We start from the raw sequence: 20,396 nt of genomic DNA on the forward strand, positions 1-20,396 counted from the left end.
TAGATTGGATGGGCGACAACACTCCTCCCAAGACATAACATATATCTAAACCGTTTCTAAGTTTTGTTTAACAGCACACATAGAGAAATGAGGCTCACAGAATATAAGAATGGAATGGAAGAAGAAAATTCAAAGCAACCTCAGCAAGCTCAGGATATTCGTTTTTTTTAACTGCTATCCAAAATGAAGCAAGTGGCGCTGTATTTTTAAAACTTATCTTCAGTCCTTTATCAGTAGTAGTCATTTCTGACCATTTATTCTATAAAGTTATAATCAAATATCAATTATATTCCAAATAAAATAGCTTATAGCTTTTATGCACTTTGGGTAACAATTTTCAAACTAACCTTGAAATGTCACACACTGTAATGGAGTCCTACTCACATGACTACTACACAGTTCAAATCCCACACAACTCATCACATGACTTAGACAAAGCCAAGATGGATCCCGTTCATCACTAAAGAGTCCACATGCATGAATACTGAACAAAGTCGAATTATTGCTATAAAAGTTTTAAGACGCTTACCCTCAACTTCTGTACTTACATTGTCATAAACTGGTAGCAAAGAGCTCATACCAGTCTGGCTCTTTGAACAGCACTGCTTTAGATCTTCCTACAGAATAAAAGATCAGGATTTAAATAGTCATCTTTCTCAGAAGCCATTTAGATTCTAGTTTTCTAGATATGTTCTCGATAAATGAGACTATCAGATGTGGAGCCACAAATAAGCAAGATAAGGAGAACTCATCAGTTGATGAGATCTGTATCATTAATTCAAACTACAAAGATATGTTATAATTTTATTTTCTGTTAGATTCACACCTTTTGAGAGAACAAAGTACGTCCTCTCCATATGTGAGGTTTATGTTCACATTTCTACTTGTTCATAAAAATAACTTTTATTCCACAGGAAAAAGGAACTATACATATCCAAGATAACAAATAATATTAAAATGCTAAGAACTTTCCCACTGAAATTAGAACAATCCTTTATAACACATCCAAAAAACAGACAATGTATATACCTGAGTAACTAAAACTGCCCACTATTCAGCCTTGTAGTATTAGTTGTCTGAGATGTTGTTATTTGCTAGTTATTTAAGTTCAAACCTGGATGGGAAATTTTTTAGCATTTTACCATTTGCAGTTGTCCAGTCTGGAAACCCTCGACCTGCTTCTTCTCCCAAACCTTAAATCTAATCAGTTTCACAATCCTGTGCGTTCTAGCTTTCTGCTACCTAACAAATCCCACCTCTTTCAGTTTCAGCTGCCATTGCTTGTGCTCAGGTTCTCATTGGCAATTGTGTGGATTTGTGTTTCAAGTTCTCAACTAGCCTCATTCCCTTCCTTTCCGGATCCCTTTATCTTTTGTAAAACCAGAATTATCTTTCCAAAATTTAATACAAATCAATCTCTACAAAATTCAAATTCCTTAATTTTAGGTACAAAATCCTTCATAATCTGAATGCCCTTTCTCCATAATCCTTTTGCCAATACCTCATGAAATCAACATACCTACCAACCGTTCATCATCTAGAAACTACTTTCTGAGTCTGGTGTATTTCCATATTCTCCTTTATTTTGCAGTGATACTGTGTAAATCTAGACAGGTAAGTTTATCCTATGTTTGTTAGCACATAATGATGAAATTGTAATTCTGATCATGATATTCATCATTTTTCAAGTTAAGTGCAGGATACCAAATCCCATTAGGAAGTAGAAGGTCGCATACATAAATTGTCTCGGTCACCTTAATCTTAGTCAATGTTTCAAATGTCTAAAAATTAGTATTCATTTCATGTGTGTGCACGCAATATGCACACATGCATACATACTCATTTTCATGCACTGCTTGTATAGGAACATGTTGAAGAAGGCAGAGCCAGCCTCTATAAGTCTGTGGTTTCCAACAGCTGCAAGGAGATGTCTTGTTATCCGGACTTTCCATTCCCAGAAGATTATCCAAATTACGTGCCAAATTCTCAATTCCTGGATTATCTCAAAATGTATGCAAACCGGTTCAACCTCCTGGAATGCATTCAATTCAAGGTAAGAAAGGCACAAAACATCAGTTAGCAGTCAGGAAATATTTCCTACCTATTTTGTGTCATCTCTCTCTACCTGGGGCTCTATAAATGAGAGAATGAACTGGCAAGACCAATGACACCTCGTTGGATTCTTTTTCCCCTTTTACTTACAATCACCCTAAGTAAATCTGGAGGTAGAAGTGAATATTTGGTCTAAGGATTCATGTGTAGAATTTTTTTTAGTTTGCAATGCTTCCATCCAAGTATCCAAGTGGACCTTAAAAATATCAAACTGCATTTTCAGTTTGGGCCAAATACCTATACACAGGGACATTGAGAACTTCCTACCAGCTCCTAGGTTCTCCCTTTTTACTGTCCGTTTATAGAAATGGATGTGTGCACTGGCTCATACACAAGAGAATCTCACTGTGTGAAGGAAAACTTTTCTAGATATCTTTGGAATTAGAAAAATCTTTGACATTGTTCTTCTCATTGACCATACCCACCTCCTTTCCCATTTTAGGGGAAGAGACAGGAGGTAGGTAGAAAGACAGAAGCAAATAAATATATCCTCTTTCTTTCTTCCTTTCTCTGCAAGAAACACATGAAAATTCATGTGATTCTCTTCTCCTATTGCCCTCCCTATAAGAGGTAGGGATGGTTAGGAATTCATGGAGAATTACACAGAAAAATTAACATGAGTGGAAAGATTGACCAAAACAAGTAGCATGTAAGATTCACATTCACAACCTTTAAAGTATGCCTGATCAAAATGAAATCACTATCTTGAAGAGATATCTGTATCTCCATATTCATTACAGCATTATTTACAAAGGCCAAACTATAGAAATAACTTGTGTCCATTGATGGATAAGTGGATAAAGAAATGTGATAGATGATTAATAGGCAAATAGACAGACAATGGAATATTGTTCAGCTATGGTAAAAAAAAAAATTCTGTCACTTGCAAACACATGGATGAAACTTAAGGGCATTATACTAAATGAAATAACTCAGAGAAAGACAAATTTGTATGATCTCATTTATATGTAGAATCCAAAAAATAAAAAGGGACCTTCCCTGGCAGTCCAGGAGTTAAGACTCTGAACTCCCAATGCAGGGGGCATGCATTCAGTCCTCAGTTGGGAAGTTAAAGATTCTTCATGCCCCTGAAGCATGGCCAAAACAAACAAACAAACAAAAACCCAAACTCACAGAAATAGAGAACGTACTGATGGCTGTCAGAAGTAGGCTAGGGAATAAGGGAAGGTGTTCAAAAGGTATAAACTTCCAGTTATAAGACAAATTCGTTCTGGAGATACATTCTATATTGTGTAAATCAATTCTGGAAATGTATCGGTAATTATAGGGCTTCCCTGGTGGCTCAGAGGTTAAAGTGTCTGCCTGCAATGCGGGAGACCCAGGTTCCATCCCTCGGTCAGGAAGATCCCCTGGAGAAGGAAATGGCAACCCACTCCAGTATTCTTGCCTGGAGAATCCCATGGATGGAGGAGCCTGGTAGGCTATAGTCCATGGGGTCTCAAAAAGTTGGACACGACTGAGTGACTTCACTATTGGTAATTATTCCATACTGTATATTTGAAAGTTGCTAAGAGAATAGATCATGAAAGTTCTTATCAGAAGAAAAAAATTGTAACTATGTGGGGTGATAAATGTTAACTAAACTTATTGTGGTAATCATGTTATAATATGCACACATGTCTAAATCATTAGGTTGTACACTTTAAACTTATACACTGTTATATGTCAATTATATCTCAATAAAACTGGAGAAAATTAAAAGTACTCAAGTTGTCCAAAGACTATTTCATCCCACTTCCTTATCTTCCATGGGATAGAGTAAAAATAAAACTACCATAATCAATGGATATACTCCACAAAAATATTCTTTAATGTATCAGAATTTCTGAACCTGAAGCATTTCCTTTGCTACATGCTTTCCAAGCCTGTTTTAAAATAACTTAAAAACATATAAAACTGGATGTTCACCAAAGTTTTAAGAAAGTACACGCAAGCAGCTGTCTGTGAGAGGTTTTGTTTTGCCTTCCTCTCTATACATTTCCAAGTTTTCAATGATAAATTCAGCATTTTCAAGATAAAAATAAATTTTATTTTGAATGATCTTTTAATTAGCTGAAAATTTGTGCTTTAAAAAGACGATTGCTAATACAAATGTAGACCCCAACAAGCACTTCAAGTATGATAAACTAGACAGTGAACCATTAAGTGGGACTTGAGAAGCCTGTCCTCTTTGAAACCTGAAGAGGAAAATGAGGCAGCAAAGTCTCTTTTATGCTTTTAAATTTGACTTGTAAATTTCTTTTATATATTTTCTGAATCAGAACCTAGTACCCATGGACATACATGTACTCGAAGAGAACAAAAATAGACTACAGTTGACCCTGGAGCAACATGGGTGATTAGAGGTGCCAACTCTGCACAATGGAAATCTCCCATTTCCTCCATTTTTGTGCTGTCTCTGCATCCACAGTTCCACATCCATGGATCCAAACACTTATGAATCCTGTTTACTGTAATATTTACTGTTTTTTAAAAATCCACATATAAGTGGACCTGCACAGTTCAAACCCATGTTGTTCAACAATCAACTGTATTGAAATTCAGACAACTCCACAGAAATTCACCCATAAAATGAGCACTCTTCCATAGTTCCCTCAGTCTGGGCAAACTTCAGTACCATAGCCTATAAGGCCTTTCATAAGCTAAGATACTTGTGACCAGATTTATATTTTCAATTATATACTATCCATGTCTCTCTTAAAGGAACGGTTGAAAAGAACTGTCTCTTGAGTCCCTTTGCTGTTCACCTGAAACTAACACGCCATTTTTAATTGGCTATACTCCAATACAAAATAAAAAGTTTAAAGTTGAAAAAACAGAGTTGTTTCTGTAAGAACTAGATACGGCAGAAAAAGAACTTTAAAAACACAGAAAGACCTGTGTTATAGTCTTGGTTCTATCACACATTGTGAGACTTGGAGCAAATCACTTAAAATTTTTGGACCTGACCACCTCTCTTCAATACCCCTATACAACTCTAAGTTTAGAATACTTCCATCCAGAAAATTGTGATTAACCTGAGAGCCCAATTCAGTGTCTAGGGTTATGCTTATTATATTTAGTCTGTGCTCAAGAACATTTGAAATAATTGGCATGTCAGCCAGCAAGCCCTTTCTGGAATCTTGAAAACTATTAACCATGTCTATGATTCTCTTTTCAGACAAAAGTCTACAGTGTAAGAAAACGCCCAGATTTTACTGCCACAGGCCAGTGGGAGGTAGTCACTCTGCGCGAAGGGAAGCAAGAGTCAGCCATCTTTGATGCTGTCATGGTCTGCACTGGTTTTCTTACTAATCCGTATTTACCACTGGACTCCTTTCCAGGTATAGCCCTTTCTACAACTGACTTTAATTTGTCTTATGTGAGCCACCCTGATACTGGATTGTTTTGGAAATAAATTCCTATTGATCTCCTCCATTAAATAGTTAAAGTAGTGAGGTAAGAGGGTTTTTTCCCTTGACCAGCGCTATTTGGCCAGATTCTGGCTTTCATCAGTTTCAAACAAGTTTTGAGTACCAAAGAGTAGAATGAATAACTATGAAGCAGTTTCATGCTTCACTGAAGTTCAATGTCCATCTCTAAGTGACTGGCAGCACCAGAAAACCTTCTAAGACACGGGAGGCCTAGACCGTTTGCTAGACACAGCAGTAGTGCATTGACAAAGGTGAGAGGAGAGGTCACAAGCATCAATCTGTGAATAAAGGAAAAAATAACTTGATTTTCATTTGTTTGTGTCTATGGGTCACAGCAGTTACCTAGATCAAAGGTTTATGGCACTGGGTAACAGTCACTAGGGGCATGAGTCTTGGGAGACAAATTAAGATATCTTTGGGCCTCAGTTTCTTCATCTGGCTTTTGCAACCATGATTCATTTATGTCAAACTTCAATTGGATTACAACTCAGAGGGAATAGAAAATCCAGTGGCTTGGTTTATTTAATCTGCAGCACAGGATTCAAAAGGTTCAAACTTAAGCAAATTTTAATCCGAATCATCTAAATATGACACAGTGATCACAAGGCTCAGTTCACAATTAATTCATCTACCTCCAATGATACTTGGTCTGCTCCCAGCGGTTACTGAAGTCAGGCCACGTTAAGATAAAACACACCCTGAAAACTGTCATAGACTATAATCATTGAATTGGAACGCAGTTCAGCCTTCTTCCTGATACAGGAAACTCTTCAGCATCCCTGAGAAAGACTCAACAGCCTCTGCTTGAATGCATTCGACTATGAATTCTTTCCACCTTACCCATTTCTTGCCTACAGAGAAAACCCCTGAGTAGGCAAGTTACTCCAACTCCCAATAGGAGTGCCTGGTACTGGATCACTCCAAGAATCCAGAGAATTTCCTGACATAGAGAGTACACTGTGTTTATTGCTAAGAATACAGAAGTGGATAAGACAACACATAGCCTGCGTGAAAGGAATGAAATGAGTTTTATAGGGGTCCAGTGGAGTGATCCCAGTCTACATATGGCCTGTAGTAACAGCAATACTCACTTTACAACAAATTCATGTACTTGAAATGGTCCTGGACCTGCCCTGCAGATGTTACTCAAGTCAGGTCAGATTAGGATAAAGCATAGCTTGAAAGCAATGGAGCCAATGTGTTCAGTTTAAATAAGAAGAGCTTGGGACCCAGGAGGTATAGATTCCCGGTTATACAATTAAGAAGCTATGATCCTTTAGTAGTTCATGGGCATGATGATTGGGTGTTCATGTTGTTGCATGACATGTGCTCCCTCCTAAACCTTGTTAGGACACCAACCCATTACCCATCAGATGTTTAAAAAAGGAAAAAAAGCTATATAATCTTGGGCTTTACACTTAACCTTTCTAAGCCTCTGTTTTCCTTCCTAGAAACTGAGGGGTTTTACCTATCTTACCCAACATTATATATCACAAATCAAGCAAACAGAACTCTACAGTATTTGCCATCCTTCTCAATATCCATATTACCAGCCACTACCAATTGGTTATTTCAAATCCATGGCTGAATTATTGTTAAGGAGCCTTTGAGCACTAAAATTTCATGACTTTAGACTTGAAATGGAGTCCTCCAAACCTCATCATCTCTCTCTCTGCCCCATAGCAGACTTACACACACCCTGGAGTAGGTGTTAATCATCACAAAAATTAAACTCATTTAAGCTATTCAAAAAACCATGTCATGAGTTCTGGAGGCAATTCAAGAAGAAAGTGTTCCAAAAAGTCTTAGTAAATATAATAGGTATTACAGTTGGAATAAATATATAACTTCCCAAAGTAACTTATTTTATTAATTCAGAAACCATATACATTCAGCTGTTTACTAACACAGCCACTTCACCTAACAAAAGTTCTTGCTCTGTTCTCCTATAATATAAGTGGGGAAAGTATTAGTCTGAGAGAAGACTCAAGCCACAGAGTCTCATATTTGTCCACTTGTGATCCAAAAGAGCCTGATCCAGAGATAATCTAAGATAATCTAACATTCATAGATAATGCTATTATTCTCATTAAACTTGTCCAGCCCTCCATTCCTGGCAGTTCTCGGATCCATATTGGGTCAAATATTGAGCTAAGTCAATATTTGAATTTGATTGCATTATTGCTAAACTTTATGATCTAGATTGTGGTTGGGTTTTAACTGAGATTCGTGTTAGATTTCTAAAGATTTAAGGTGAAATAAAGAGTTACTGGGCCTTGGTTAAGGCCCAGTAATGTGCCACTAATGTGCCACAGCATCCATATCCTGAGAATTCACTGAGAATCTAGATGTACTGTGATATTTTCTTTAAAAAAAAAAAAAAAATGTTCTTTGTACAGGATTGCTTTTGATCGTTTTATGCAACCTAAGAGTATTTTCCAAAACCCTCCACAAGCATTTGATGTTTCAGTGAGATTTGGCATCAACTGAGATGTCTTATCTAATTCAAATAGCTCTGATCCCAGTATAACTAACATATCTCCTTTTTCTCTGAGCCAACTCTGGCTGGCTCAGCAAACCTAGCCTGAGTTACCATCAGTCACCAAGGCGAACACACAAGGATCTTTCAAATAGGGACCATACTTTTATTTCCTTTTTTAAAAAAATTTTTGTTGCACTGGGTCTTTGCTGTGGCACTCAAGTTTCTCTTGTGTCACACAGGCTTAGTGACCCTGCAGCATGTGGGATCTTAGTTCCCTGACCAGGGATGTGAACCTGCATCCCCTGCATTGGAAGCCAGATTCTTAACCACTGGATCACCAGGAAAGTCCCATATTTTTATTTCTTATTTCCCATATCATCTAGCACAGTGTCTGGCACATAAGAGGGGTCCAAAAAGTTTGCTGAATAGAGTGGAAGCACTGACTCATAGTTCACTTTAACTTCTCTGCTCTTTCTCCTTGCTTATGAAAACTTCTAAATAATCAAATATTAGCAAATAGAGTATTTCTGTCCCATTCATTTCTATCAAATTTTAAAAAGTAAGGACTTCTTATACTTCAGCTTAATAAGTCTTAATGCCATGCTTTTTTTTTCTTTCTTTCCTTCTTTTTTTTTTTTTTTTGTTTTTGTTTTTTTTTTGTTGTTGTTGTTTTTAGCAGAAAATGGTTTACTGCAGGGCAAAGGAAGGATGGGTGGCTCATGCTCAAAAACTTTGAAATCCCCAGTGGGTTGGGGGGGGGGGTGGGTTTTTTTATAGTGCCATGATATTTTAACTTAGTAATCATCTAATAAGTAAAACTAGAGGTCCATCTAGTGAGATGGAGTAAGTATCTCTATTAAATAAATAATCACTCACCAATTTCTGTATCTTGCATAATTATGTATCCGTGTTTCAGATTTTCTTAAAATTGAGTATGCTATTAAAACAACCTAAATCACCCATCAAAAGGATGTTATTAGCTGAATAATGTGTGTGTTTCATTCACAGATCTTGTAAATTTTCTATCTGACTTCCTTTTTTTTTTCTATAGGTATAAATACTTTTAAAGGCCAGTATTTCCACAGCCGAGAGTATAAACATCCAGATATATTTAGGGACAAGAGCGTTCTTGTTATTGGAATGGGAAATTCTGGCACAGACATTGCTGTGGAGGCCAGCCACCTGGCAAAGAAGGTATGGTTCTTGGTGTTACCTAATGAGGAGCTTTATCTTAAGATGCATGCCTCAAGCAAACTGTGTCTGACACCATGATAGATAATGAAAGGAAAAAATTCCTAAAACACACACACACAAACAGATTTTTTAGGTACTTTTTTCTTGAATGTTCATAAATGTTACTATAAATTCCAGGTGTCATATTGTATCATTTTTCCTCAAAAATTTGGGTTCTCTGACTTCTTATTTTTGCTATTTTCCCAGCCAAAATGAGTTACAGGAAGAATCTGTTTCTTACTCAGTCCCATTAGTCAGAAAATTCTGGCTAATTTTTTCTTACTAAGATCTCCCATTTGCTCCTTCCTTTCCTTATTGATTGCCACCATCCTCATCAGGTCCATACCACCTCACGTGGAATCTGTTACACTTTCCTTCTCACAATTATGGGAAGAGTTACTATTACTGGGGCTTGCTTACTCTGTACCAAGAACAGCACTAAAGGCTTTACTGCATGACCTCAGCCAATCATCAAAACAAGCCATGAAGTAGGTACAAGACTCCCTAACCACCAGTGAAGCAACTGAAACCTAGAGTTAAACAAGCTGCCTAAAGGCACACCACCAGCAGCTGGTAGAGCCAGTCCTCAAACCCAAGTCTCTTCCATTCAAAGCCCCTGCTCCTAATCCTACCTTAAGTGCCTGGACTCCTGCCCCAGACCAGCCCCATACACACAACAATCCATCCAGACCCCCAACCACCAAGAAACAAATCCTCTGAAAAGCCTGCTCTCCTTATGACACTCACGTTAAAAAACTAACAACTCCTCCCTACCTAAAAAAAGAAAAAAATCATTAATTACAGGGCTCTCCATCACCTGGTCCAGATCTGCCATTTTAACTTTATCCTGCACTGCTTTCCCACATGATCAGCAACTGAATGCCGACTGGTCTACTCTGTGACCTTTCCCACCCCCAAGCCTCAATTTTCCCCTTCACTCACACCATAGCCCTCCCTTCTGCAGTGCCCTTTTCTCTTTTATGACAACTTACATTTACATTCCCAGACACCTCTACCCAACACAAAATCATCTCTCCAGTATGAATTGATGTAATAACTGAAATTTACACTCCTTGGATGGCACTTTGAATTCTTGGTATTGCTCATTTTTTGAGATTTCTCAGTTGGCGCTAGAGGTAAAGAACCTGCCTGCCAAATGCAAAAGACTTATGAAACTCAGGTTCAATCCCTGAGTCGGGAAAATCCCCTGGAGGAGGGCATGGCAACCCACTCCAGTATTCTTCCCTGGAGAATCGCCATGGATGGAGGAGTCTGGCGGGCTACAGTCCACAGGGTCACACAGAGTTGGACATGACTAAAGCCACTTAGCGCGGCAGGGCAATTGTCTTTTATATACAGGCAAAATATATAGTATGTATTATTTATAGTGTGTATTTTCTTTCCAACTATGCTATGAACTCATTGAAAGCCATTCAGGTAACCAATCAATATTAGTTGTTGAATTCTGCTATACCAAATGTTGTGCCAGGCATGGAGGATACACGGGAGAACAGAATAATCAAACAGGATTCCTGCTGTCATAGATGGTATAGTCATGGGGAAAACAGATGTCATGTAAATAAGTGTAAAGAATTAGATCAATAATTGCAAGAATGAAAATAGGTATGAGGAAAAAGAATTGGGAGTGTGTTCCTTTCTGGAACTTTAAGGAAGGAACTTGATGATTGATCGACTGATTTGGAGAGACTTAGCAATTTGGTAGAGTTATCCCGAAGGAAGGAAAAGGAGGTTCTGAAGCAAAAATCAGCATAGGCCCATTCACAATGACCAACACATGTGAGTCACATATTACTACTTCTATTTCTCTAACCACTGGAAATTTCTTCAATCTGAAAACATGCTTTGGCACACACCATTTCTATATTGACAAAGAAACTTCCCTTGTTTCAGAATATAATTCATTTCTACCAAAATATCATAACTGATTCTTCATCATGATGAAGAAAGGCAGGTGCAAATATGTCTAATGTCAGAATTACTGATGTGCTTATAGTTCTTGCCACCATAAGGCTCCATCATATTATGAGGCTTCCTTGGTAGCTCAGATGCTAAAGAATCTGCCTGCAATGCAGGAGATCCAGGTTCTATCTCTGGGTGGGGAAGATCCCCTGGAGAAGGGAGTGGCTACCTACTCCAGTATTATAAGGTCAATCAAAATGTATCATAAAGGCAGTAACACTGCAGCTATGGCCACCATGCCCCAGTTTATTGGAAGAGAAAACGGGCATTAAACCAGTTGTTTTGTATTTGCAAAGCAACAGATCGGTTGACTAAATTTTTCAATTTTAAAAAGTTATACAGACAACTCTTTGTTGTATAGGTTCCAAAGTAACTATTAGCTTAATGAACTAGGTCAGCTGGTAAACTCAACTAGTCAAATAATCTGTTTTTTAAAAATCCACCAAAACTAGTTTTATTACTGAATTTTACTATCAGTTCTAACAATGCTTTATGTTGAAACCCTTTGCAGACATCTTTTTTATTTTTTCTAACTGCACTGCACAGCGTGTGGAATCTTAGTTCCCTGGATAAAACTTGTGCTTCCTGCATGGGTTTGATCCAGGAAGGCAGAGTCTTAACCACTGGACCACCAGGGAAGTCCCTGCAGACAACTTTCAGTTGCATCCTTGCCCTACTCTTGCCTATAGTCACTAGCATACAAAGTTGTTATCACCTATTCACTATCTTCTCACATGAGATTCTAAGTTCCTATGGCCAACCACAATATATAATTCACCATGGTGTCTAGCACTGAGCCTGGCAGATAAAAAGTGCTCAATAATATGTGCTAAGGCATTTTAATACTCTAGATACTCAAACCATTATCTCAAAAGAATAAAGTAGGAGTTAGAGAAGCCAAAACTATCTTGTCAGGGAGGTATTTTGGGGGTGGCTGGCTATTTGGTGCCTTTCAACTCATGAAAATAATCTCTGACAGAACCAGCCCTGTTCACTGTGTCAAAGTGAGTGACCTCTCTGATTGCTTCTAGGTGTTCCTCAGCACCACCGGAGGGGCATGGGCGATCAGCCGTGTCTTTGACTCAGGGTACCCATGGGACATGGTTTTCATGACACGATTTCAGAACACATTCAGAAATTCTCTTCCAACTCCAATTGTGAATTGGTTGATAGCGAAAAGGATGAACAGCTGGTTCAATCATGCAAATTATGGCTTAATACCAGAAGACAGGTAAATGCAGAGGGGCTGCAGAAGGCTGTTAGGGAGAAGGGGCATTGGTCCTTCCAGCAGCCATAATACAGCAACAAGACTGAGTATGAAGGAAAACTTCATATAAATTACTTAGTCATAATGGCTAACTGTTTTCAGTGCTTGGTAAGTAGAATTATGTGATACATAACTGTCAACAACCCTTTAAAGTAAACCATATAACCTCCCTTTCAGAGTGGGTATACTAAGACAGGGAAATTCAGTCACTTGCCCAAGTTAATCTAGTACCAAGCAGACTCTGTGACCTTGGCAAGTTACATAAACCTTAGTTGCAGCAATCAAAAGAGAATTATTTGTCTATGACTCTTCCAACAAAAACAACACATTTGCCTGTTTCACAGTGTGGGAAAAATTTAATCCTTCACCATCTTTCAAAAAACAGTGCCTTCTTCCGATGACCTTGATTTCAGTCTTATCCTTTCAGTTACAACCCATTACTTAGCCCATTAACAAGTACCAGTGGTTTTATTTTACTTCCTCATTCATTGACTCTGTACAATGATATTCCATTGCCAGGGTAGCACCACAGCCTGGAGATCCTGTCTGATCTTCCCCCAGATTCCACTCTGGACCAGGATTGATCACATGGCACCCAAGCCACCAGGGTTGGGAGACAGCCCCCTTCCTACTACATGTACTTCATTCCTCTGGGTCTCTTCATCCTTCTCTCATACACCTTCCTCTCTCCCTGCTCTTCTAGTCCTGCTATTGTCTCCATTTTTTTCCTTTCTTACCTACCCTCTTCTGTTACCTAACTTCAGGTCCCCTAGGAGTTTTAAACTTTTCACCAGAGCCTTTCCTACCATAAGCTTGATTTAGCCTGAATGGCCACTCAAAAGACTTTATTTAATCCCACAAAGCCTAGAAAATGTAAAAGAAGCCTGAGGAATTGTAATATCTTCCCTGTTAGATTTAGCCAATCCTTTTTCATTTCCAAAGTTCTTAGAAATATACTATTTCATATGTTCTTCATCCAACCCAATCAACTAACAAGGATGGCAAGTATTAGTATCCCTATTTTACAGGTGAATAAAGGAAAGCCTACAAAGATGAAATGGTTTTCCCAAGCTCTGTTAAGTATAAACATTTGGACACAAAGCCACCCTTACTACCTCCTGCTCCAGAGCTCCCTCCATTTGATCACATTGTCTGTTTCTGTGCATTCACCATAAGCCCAAAATGACTCAGCTTACTTAAAATCATCCAGCAAAGCATTTGCTTTGTGATTCCAAAGACACAGCCAGAAAAGGGTGATTCCAAAGGCATAGCCAGAAAAAGCTAATTCTGCCCTTGTTCCTTTTAAACACATGCATACTTTCCTTATACAATTGCTTCTGAGGAGGAAAGAGTTTCTAGCATTTCTCAGCACATAGAGAAGTCCCTGGTTTCCCTTGTGGTCCTTCAGCATTCAGCTATCTCTAAAATGACAGGGATAACTGAATGCTAGAATTCAGCAGGAGAAGTAGAGCTAGAGAAAATTCTGACCTCCTTCTCCCCAGGCTTCTAAATTCTTGTAAATGGTAAGCATGGTTCCATCATCCTTCTTGGTCATTCATGAAGCCACTCCCACAAAGGTAACTTCCCACAGTACTGTCACCTCCTGCCTAGCTGAGGGGCAAGTCGCAAAATGAAGAGGAGAAGGGGAGGAGGAGGGCGGGCTGACTGCATCAGTTCCTGGCAGATCTCTTCCTTATCCATGTTAATGTCTAGGGTACAACTAAGAGAGCCTGTGCTAAATGACGAGCTCCCAGGCCGTATCATCACTGGGAAAGTACTCATCAAGACAAGCGTTAAGGAAGTGAAGGAAAACTCTGTCGTATTTAACAACACCCCAAAGGAAGAGCCCGTCGATATCATTGTTTTTGCCACTGGATACACTTTTGATTTCCCCTTCCTTGACGAGACTGTAGTGAAAGTCGAAGATGGCCAGGCATCGCTATACAAGTACATCTTTCCTGCACATCTACCAAAGCCAACCCTGGCTGTCATTGGTCTCATCAAACCCTTGGGCTCCATACTACCCACAGGGGATACACAAGCTCGATGGGCTGTTCGGGTCCTGAAAGGTAAGTGTATAAGAAATAGGAGAACATGGGAATTCCCTGGCAGTCCAGGGGTTACGACTCCTCATTTCACAGTGGAGGGCTCAGGTTCAATCCCTGGTTGGGGAACTAACATCTCACAAGCCACGTGGTGTGGCCAAATTAAAATAAATTAATTTTAAAAAAAGAAATAACAGGATATATGTGTTCAGTTTACCGTGTCAATTTAGATACTGGAAATTTTGAGACTTTTCCCACCTCCCATCTAAAATAATAGAATTTTTTAAAGCAAATTCATCTATTGTTCACTGAATTACAATATCATAATGAATTTGTGCCAGTACAAGCACAAAAGATAAATCATGAATCAAAAAATATCAGCTGCTAGTCTGACTGAATCAACTGGTTCAATGAACATTTGAACACTTTAAAAGCTCAATCAATTGAATGACAAATTCAGTCAAGCCAGTTGTGAGGTTCTGCAATATCAAATAAGTAGTGAGGGGATTTGATTCTTATCTCTTCAACTGGTGGCATAATCACCAGGAGTTAACATTACTCTGCTAACATTTCTGCCAAAAGAACAGATAATTTGCTCAGTAGTAGAAATAAAAGATGTGCAGTAGTAAAGCATCTTTGCCTGCTAAGTAAGCACTGAAGTTACATTGCATTTTTGTTTATTTGTTTGCTTTATAGGTGTGATTAAGTTACCACCATCAAGCATAATGATCGAGGAAGTTAATGAAAGAAAAAAAAACAAGCCCAGTGGGTAAGTTAAGTGCTATGCATTCTTTTTGAATCACAACTAAAACTGGTAAAGCAAATGTAAGACCAGAAACTATAAAACTCCTAGAGGAGAACATAGGCAAAACACTCTCCGACATAAATCACAGCAAGATCCTCTATGACCCACCTCCCAGAATATTGGAAATAAAAGCAAAACTAAACAAATGGGACCTAATGAAACTTAAAAGCTTTTGCACTACAAAGGAAACTATAAGTAAGGTGAAAAAGACAGCCCTCAGATTGGGAGAAAATAATAGCAAATGAAGAAACGGACAAAGGATTAATCTCAAAAATATACAAGCAACTCCTGAAGCTCAATTCCAGAAAAATAAATGACCCAATCAAAAAATGGGCCAAAGAACTAAACAGACATTTCTCCAAAGAAGACATACAGATGGCTAACAAACACATGAAAAGATGCTCAACATCACTCATTATTAGAGAAATGCAAATCAAAACCACAATGAGGTACCATTACACGCCAGTCAGGATGGCTGCTATCCAAAAGTCTACAAGCAATAAATGCTGGAGAGGGTGTGGAGAAAAGGGAACCCTCTTACACTGTTGGTGGGAATGCAAACTAGTACAGCCGCTATGGAAAACAGTGTGGAGATTTCTTAAAAAACTGGAAATAGAACTGCCATATGACCCAGCAATCCCACTTCTGGGCATACACGCTGAGGAAACCAGATCTGAAAGAGACACGTGCACCCCAATGTTCATCGCAGCACTGTTTATAATAGCCAGGACATGGAAGCAACCTAGATGCCCATCAGCAGATGAATGGATAAGGAAGCTGTGGTACATATACACCATGGAATATTACTCAGCCATTAAAAAGAATTCATTTGAACCAGTCCTAATGAGATGGATGAAGCTGGAGCCCATTATACAGAGTGAAGTAAGCCAGAAAGATAAAGAACATTACAGCATACTAACACATATATATGGAATTTAGAAAGGTGATAACGATAACCCTATATGCAAAACAGAAAAAGAGACACAGAAATACAGAACAGACTTTTGAACTTTGTGGGAGAATGTGAGGGTGGGATATTTCAAAAGAACAGCATGTATACTATCTATGGTGAAACAGATCACCAGCCCAGGTGGGATGCATGAGACAAGTGCTCCGGCCTGGTGCACTGGGAAGACCCAGAGGAATCGGGTGGAGAGGGAGGTGGGAGGGGGGATCGGGATTGGGAATACATGTAAATCCATGGCTGATTCATATCAATGTATGACAAAACCCACTGGAAAAAAATAATAATAATAATAAAAATAAATATAAATAAAAAAAATTTAAAAAAAAAGAGTAAAAAAAAAATAAAACTGGTAAAGCAAGAGCAAAGAATGGTGTGAGTTACACTAGAGAAAAAAGAAGCAGCTAAGACTCAAAAGGAGGGGAAAAAAAGACTAAGCTAACCTGTTTAAGGAAAGAAAGGAAAAGGAAACTGAGGTTTTAACATCCTAAACCATCACTTTAGACCATGGTCATCTAGCATGACATGGAGACGTGGAGTTTATATCCTAAACCAAATGTAATTAATCCTTATCTACCAGATATTACTCTATACTTCTATCCATAATCAGAAGGCAAACTGTTGTGTTTATCCACTCTGACACCAAAGGGTCTGCTCATTCATTCATTTCAGCAAATCCACGTTCAGCTCTCCTGTTTTTATTCAGACGGCCACTCTAGAACAGGAGTCAAAACAGGGCCAATGGACCAAATCTGCCAACCACCTATTTTCCTATTTTAAATCACTAGAAAGAAGAAGATTTTATGATATGTGCAAATTTTGTAAAATTCACATCACTGTGGCCATAAGTAAAGCTTTATTAGCACACAGCCCCACTCAAGTTTGGGCTTCCCTGGTGGCTCACTGGTAAAGAATCTGCCTGCAGATACAGAAGACACAGGTTTGATCCCTGGGTGGCGAAGACCCCCTGGAGAAGGAAATGGCCACCCACTCCAGAATTCTTGTCTGGGAAATCCCATGGACAGAGGAGCCTGGCGGCTACAGTCCATGTGGTTGCAAAGAGTCAGACACAACTGAGCGACTGAGCAGACTCAATTTAAGTATTGGTTAAGACTGCTTTTGCATTAGGACAGTAAAGTTGACTAGCTGAGGTAGAGACTGTAACATGGCCCTCATAGACCTTAAATATTTAGCATCTAGCCTTTTGCAGAACAAGTTTGTCGGCCCTTCTCCAGAGAGAGGTCTCCACTTGCGCTCTGCTTTTTGGCTACCACAAAGGGCCAGGGACAGTGGAAGGCAGATGGCCAGCTGGGAAGGACTCTTGCTCTCCCCAGCTCCTAATCCTAAAGCACCTCTGATTTTCTCTGTTTTACTGTTTATGTTTCAGACTTTGACATATAGTTTTCACTTGGGAAAAAGAAGGGGTTTGTGACCGAGAAAAAAGACTTAAAATCACTGCCTTTAAGAAACACCACTTTTCTCCTTCATATATATTTCCAAACTTCAAATGTTTTACTATCCTTGTCAAAGTCCTAAATCCCAAAATTATAAAAGCACTTCCAGTGTCTCTTCTTCATTCTCAACCTGGGATATGATTTGATCTCCATTATGCAATTCTAGCATAACATAAATCACTAATTAGAACTACATGAAGCAACAGCTTTTGTCACTTTGGTCAGTCGAGGGATTAATTAATTAAAGATTAATACCAGCATTACACAGAATTTCACCCTACTGAGTTTTGTGATTTTTCACATTATACAAATCAAGCAATAATTGAGTTTTAGGAAGATATAAGAATAGTAAAATTATATAAAACCTTTTTTGCTAGAAATTGCTAATCATTTAACAATAGAACTAAAGTAATACTAGATTCATTATCAGCATTTGACAAACGATGTGTACAGAGTGTTTTTTCACAGGATCTATCTTGTATTTAAACAATACCATGAGACCATTTGACAACTATGGGCGTGGAGGGAAGAATACAGAAACCAGTTCAAATTTTGTGGCCTCATTGTTTACTTCTGGCACTTTTACTTGTTCTAAGGTTACCATTATTTAATCTTTTTGTTTTCTTCTTTATCCCAATCTTCCTTTTATAAAGGTTTGGCTTGTGTTACTGCAAAGCTTTGCAAACTGATTATATCACATATGTAGATGAACTCCTGACCGCTATCAATGCAAAGCCCAACCTGTTCTCTCTGCTCCTGACGGATCCACGCCTGGCTTTGGCCATCTTCTTTGGCCCATGCACACCATACCAATTCCGTTTGACTGGTCCAGGGAAATGGGAAGGAGCCCGAAATGCTATCATGACCCAGTGGGACCGAACATTCAAGGCCACCAAAACTCGAATTGTACAAGAATCCCCATCTCTCTTCGCAAGCTTACTTAAACTCTTCAGCTTTCTAGCTTTGCTTGTGGCCATTTTCCTGATTTTCCTATAAATAAAAAATTACCTAAATAAACTATCAAATGCACAGAGTAGATGGACAGCAATCTGGTTCCCCCACTGCAACAACTTTGCCTTCATGACTATAATCTATATCTGAGCAATGAAAGCCACCCCTTCCCCTTCCCTGGCTGGCTTGAGAGCCCACTAGTATTCCTGAGTGTCTCCCAGCTCCACCTGCTTCTAATGCCAGAGAAAGATAACCAAGATTTCTGTGCATTTGAAGGCTGCTGGAAGGTTCCAGGTTCATTTTAGAAGAGAGAGTTGTCTCAGACACCACTTTGAGAAATTAGACCTCTTTCCTATTTTCATATATCTCAAATAAAATTCAATATTTCATGAAAGATTTGGTTGTATTAAAATGGCACTCTTATGGTATCAGTTGATTAAAAATAAAAAAGAAAGCAAAAGCCTAGGATTACTTTGAGTGGTCTTTAATTCTCTTTTTAAGAGTTGGGGAAAAGCGAGAAGGAGATGAGAAGTCTATTAATAAAGACCATAAAAGGATGGGAGGTGTCAACGACTTGGTTGGAGTGTTTCTAAAGGAATGTACCTGCATAGAAGTGCCCATCCCCCTATAATACACTCTTCAACCAAACAGGGTCTTCAGCTGACATAAGAACAAACCCAATCAGATCTATTCCACAGAAAACAACCACCTCCACCCACTCTTGGAACCAGCCTCCAGCACCCAAAGGAAAAACATCTTCCACTCACATACACCTTTACAACTCTGCTTAAAGAGGCAAATGGCTGCCTCTTCTAAGAGTCAACCAAATCCAATTGGAAAAGACAGAGCTGAGAAGTCTTTCACAGAGAGATAATAGGAGAAAGAAAAGACAGGAAAAGAGGAGCAAAGGCAAACACCGTGTCTAAAGCAGTTTTTGACCAAGCTATACCAACCCTGGATCCTCTCTCACAGTTACACATTTGAGAATGTGACTCAGCCAGAAAAGGTGTTGCCTTCACATTATCTCACTGAGGGGCTTAGATGGCACACTTCACCTCACAGAGAGGCCCATGGTTTGCACACTGGAGGAAATTCAAAACCTACGGACTCAGGATTGAGTCGTGTAGGTAAGAAGAGATGCAGTTTGTGTCTCTTCCACTCTGGTCTGCTCTTCCAGCTCCTCTTTTTTGTTCCATTTTCTAACACTTCTAACCTATTTCACTTCTTAACATATGTGATATTGTGATATGTAATAACAACTGTATATTTGGTCTTCCTCCTCATTTCCAGCACAGAACTCCTAAGACTCTTGAAATCTCCTAAGTGATGAGAACATAAAGATATCTTTTGTTAATGAGGTGACTCTCGGAAAACACCTAAAGATGGGGGCCAATCACCAGAAGAACCATCCATGTGATTAGAGGATTGGAACTTTCCTTCCACCCCTTGGATCTGTGGGGAGGGGAGAGGCAGGCTGGAGGTTGAATCGATAACCAATGCTTAGTGACTTAATCAATCATGTCTATGTAATGAAACCTCTGTAAAAACCAAAAAGGATGAGGTTCAGAGAGTTTCCAAGTTGGTGAACACATAGAGATTCAGGGAGAATGGTGCCCTTGAGAGGACATAGAAATTCCATTCCCTTCCCACCTACCTTGCCCTGTGTATC

At 38.9% G+C, this 20,396-nt stretch overlaps 1 protein-coding gene and 1 non-coding gene across 4 annotated transcripts in view; both read left to right on the top strand.

Moving 5' to 3' along the window:
• Nucleotides 1-20,191, top strand: part of LOC122708182 (dimethylaniline monooxygenase [N-oxide-forming] 1-like) — a 38,554-nt gene extending 18,363 nt beyond the window's left edge. The window contains exons 3-10 of one of the 3 annotated variants that reach the window (XR_006345036.1): nt 1,865-2,053; nt 5,294-5,456; nt 9,080-9,222; nt 12,273-12,472; nt 14,222-14,577; nt 15,250-15,322; nt 17,710-17,813; nt 18,582-18,615. Coding sequence is in view for 2 of the 3 variants with exons in the window: in XM_043924358.1 (XP_043780293.1) it covers nt 1,865-2,053; nt 5,294-5,456; nt 9,080-9,222; nt 12,273-12,472; nt 14,222-14,577; nt 15,250-15,322; nt 18,430-18,772 (1,467 nt within the window). In the remaining variant the exon portion in view is untranslated. Of the gene's footprint in view, nt 1-1,864; nt 2,054-5,293; nt 5,457-9,079; nt 9,223-12,272; nt 12,473-14,221; nt 14,578-15,249; nt 15,323-17,709; nt 17,814-18,429; nt 19,171-20,017 lie in introns of those variants that run through there. The other 2 variants (XM_043924359.1, XM_043924358.1) reach the window with 2 other exon arrangements.
• LOC122708403 lies at nt 6,818-6,922 on the top strand. The gene has a single exon (XR_006345183.1). It is a non-coding gene; the product is annotated as a small nucleolar RNA U13 (small nucleolar RNA).
• Nucleotides 20,192-20,396: the final 205 nt, after the last annotated feature.

The sequence above is a fragment of the Cervus elaphus genome, chromosome 14 (genome assembly GCF_910594005.1).
Source record: "Cervus elaphus chromosome 14, mCerEla1.1, whole genome shotgun sequence".
In the NCBI taxonomy this organism is placed as follows: domain Eukaryota; kingdom Metazoa; phylum Chordata; class Mammalia; order Artiodactyla; family Cervidae; genus Cervus; species Cervus elaphus.